This window comes from Montipora foliosa, chromosome 7 (assembly GCF_036669935.1).
Source record: "Montipora foliosa isolate CH-2021 chromosome 7, ASM3666993v2, whole genome shotgun sequence".
NCBI lineage: Eukaryota > Metazoa > Cnidaria > Anthozoa > Scleractinia > Acroporidae > Montipora > Montipora foliosa.
The window spans coordinates 27,479,480-27,481,979 of NC_090875.1; the positions used below are offsets into that span (position 1 = coordinate 27,479,480).

General features: G+C 40.2%; 1 protein-coding gene and 1 long non-coding RNA gene across 6 annotated transcripts in view; one reads left to right on the top strand and one right to left on the bottom strand.

Moving 5' to 3' along the window:
- Positions 1 to 2,500, top strand: part of LOC138011648 (uncharacterized) — a 64,659-nt gene that overhangs the window by 61,752 nt on the left and 407 nt on the right. The window contains exon 14 of the mRNA XM_068858760.1: positions 2,052 to 2,500. This exon is cut by the window's right edge and continues 407 nt beyond it. Within this exon, the coding sequence (XP_068714861.1) occupies positions 2,052 to 2,260 (209 nt within the window). The 3' untranslated portion in view covers positions 2,261 to 2,500. The remainder of the gene's footprint in view (positions 1 to 2,051) is intronic.
- LOC138011650 (uncharacterized) overlaps positions 1 to 2,500 on the bottom strand; it is a 21,010-nt gene that overhangs the window by 13,900 nt on the left and 4,610 nt on the right. For 3 of the 5 annotated variants that reach the window (XR_011124755.1, XR_011124754.1, XR_011124753.1), the window contains one exon: positions 2,080 to 2,205. This is a non-coding gene — a long non-coding RNA (uncharacterized lncRNA). Of the gene's footprint in view, positions 1 to 275; positions 634 to 690; positions 932 to 2,079; positions 2,206 to 2,500 lie in introns of those variants that run through there. The other 2 variants (XR_011124757.1, XR_011124756.1) reach the window with 2 other exon arrangements.

Consider the following 2,500-nt stretch of genomic DNA (forward strand, 5'->3'; position numbering starts at 1 on the left):
TAGAGCATTTTGATTAGTGTCCAGTGCATTTTCGGTTTGGGAGACGCCCTGTGTCTAGTGGCAAGTAAGCAGTTATATCTTTCAAGATCTTAATTTTGAAAGAACGTTAGCGATCCTCAAAATCTTAGAAAGGATCGTTGAGGGTCCTTAGAGATGTTGACAAAAATTGCTTTGGGATCTTTAAAGTTCCTCATTTTTTTAAACCAGGTTTACATAAGACGCATGCAAAGACCCTTATGCCCAATCGTGCTCTTTCAGTTGGGGTGACAATTGAGCCCTGTCCTTTAAGTAGTCTCAGCCTCTTCTTTTCTATTTCTGGAGTAACTGTCGCACTATACTGTTCTGTAAGTAACAATGTTAAGAGAGAAGGAAAGATGGAGAAAGATTAAACTCAACCTCGTGTTGCTTTATTAATGACGTCATGTTGTCATCTTACTTCAGTCTACACAGGGAACCCATCCTGTAACATCGGTCACCCATACAAATAAATAACATGCTAATACTACAATAATCATAATCGTTATCATCGTTATCGTCATCGTCATCATCCTGGACATCATCATTCATCATCGTCATCATCATCATCATCATCATCATCATCATCATCTTAATACTGCAAGGCTTGTTGTACGGCTGTGAGGATAGATATATTTTTTATTTACCAATATTTCGTCAGGCATGGCCTGGCTTCTTCAGGGAGTTTAATGATTTGCCGTCACAATTTTTGAAATTCAAATATAAGCCATAAGAAAACTAGGTATAAGATTACAGATAAATGTATATATATGTAGATGTACATATAAGGTTATAGATAAATATTAATTACAGTTTTTCTCTTTTGTTTAAACCTTTCATCATCACAACCATCGCCGTAGTTTTCCTCATGATCACCATCTGTGCTCTTTCTTGCAGGTAATAGTGACTCGTACTTCTACTGGGAAAATTTTGTACCTTTAATAGTTATTGATGTTGACGACCTGAATTCCACATACAAATTTCGAAAGTATTCTATGCATGTATCTTGTGAATGGAGACAATACATAGAATATCTGGATGCCAGTGGACATTGGAAACGTGTCAATTTATCTGCAGAGACATTTAAAGTATTACCTGATCCGCAGCACAATTATTGGAAATTAATGATAAAGGTACTCCACTTTCTATGTTTTTTTATTACTTGTAATTTTTTAATTTAGAGAACAAGCAACTGGTTGCATTTATGATGGGATTATGCCATTTAGGTGAAGGGGTTGAACTTATTGAATGATCCACAATCCGGCAATATTTCAAATGAAAGGAATTAAGCCCCACTCGACCCTCGACGGGGGGCCGAGGGAAAGTATGCTGTGAAATAAAATGATATATATATGATATATAAAAATTTGCCCTGAGCGGGATTTCAAACCACGACCCCTTGTTACTAGTTGGCAATTTTATTTAATAGACGCCCCCCTCCCCACCCCCCCTCAATTAAGGGTGTCTCTAAGAGTTTGCCCTCCCTCGGAAAAAGGGGAAAAAAGGGGGGAGGATCATAGAAACCGACTGGGTTACCCCCTCAGAAATTATCCCTACTAACCCCAGCTCGAAACATCAGCTTACAAATCTTTGGGAGATAAGTTACCTTTATCTACTCATATAATAAAACCATAAAGCACATTGGCGGATCCAGACCAAGAGCTAAGGGAGGGGGGAGGGGGACGTTCTAAAAGAAAATTCCGCTCTGTCGCGATTTTTGGGGTTGTTGTCTGAAAAAGGGGCAAGACATTTTAACGTCCAAAAATAAGGCGGGACGGGGGGTGGGGGGGGGGGTGAAGGGGGAACTCCGGGTTTCCTCACCTCGATCCGCCACTGAAGCAAGCCTGTTCAACTTCCCTTGATCGTGTTTGAAAGCATCTTGTTTTTCCTTAATCTGACCAAGATAAAGCCCGTAACACGTATCCCGCTCTTACTTAAATCTCAAATCGCATGCCAAGAAAATTGTCTTAATTGTGGACGCTGGTTGATTTCTCCAGATTCAAACCGGGAACCCATTGAACCAGCTAACCACGAATACAATGAACTAGAAGGACCTGAACAAACCTGTTGTGAAGTTGATGCGGATAACAAGAAACTTTGGCAAGTTCACCTTGGTGATGGCGACTCCGAAATTCCGCGTGAGATTATTGAGATTGCTCATGTGGACATCAATCCTGCATATGCACTGCCCTGGAAAAAGAAAGCCAAGGAGAAATCCATGAGGAAACGATCTCTCAGTGTCTAAAATACTAGCGATCGGCTGTCACCCCAGACTGAATAACGCGTCGTTTTCTCTTTAAAATAGTCGAATGGACCGTGTCCTTGAAGGGGATTCCGTAAGCGATCGAAAGCGAGCCTTGTTTTCAGCCACCTTTTGCTGTATTGAAATTTGAAAATGTCTTGATTGTTTGTTCAATTTGATTAGGGAAACGTTTTAAACGTCCCCTTTTTTCTCTGGCTGCTTATTGACTTTAATAACCAAGTT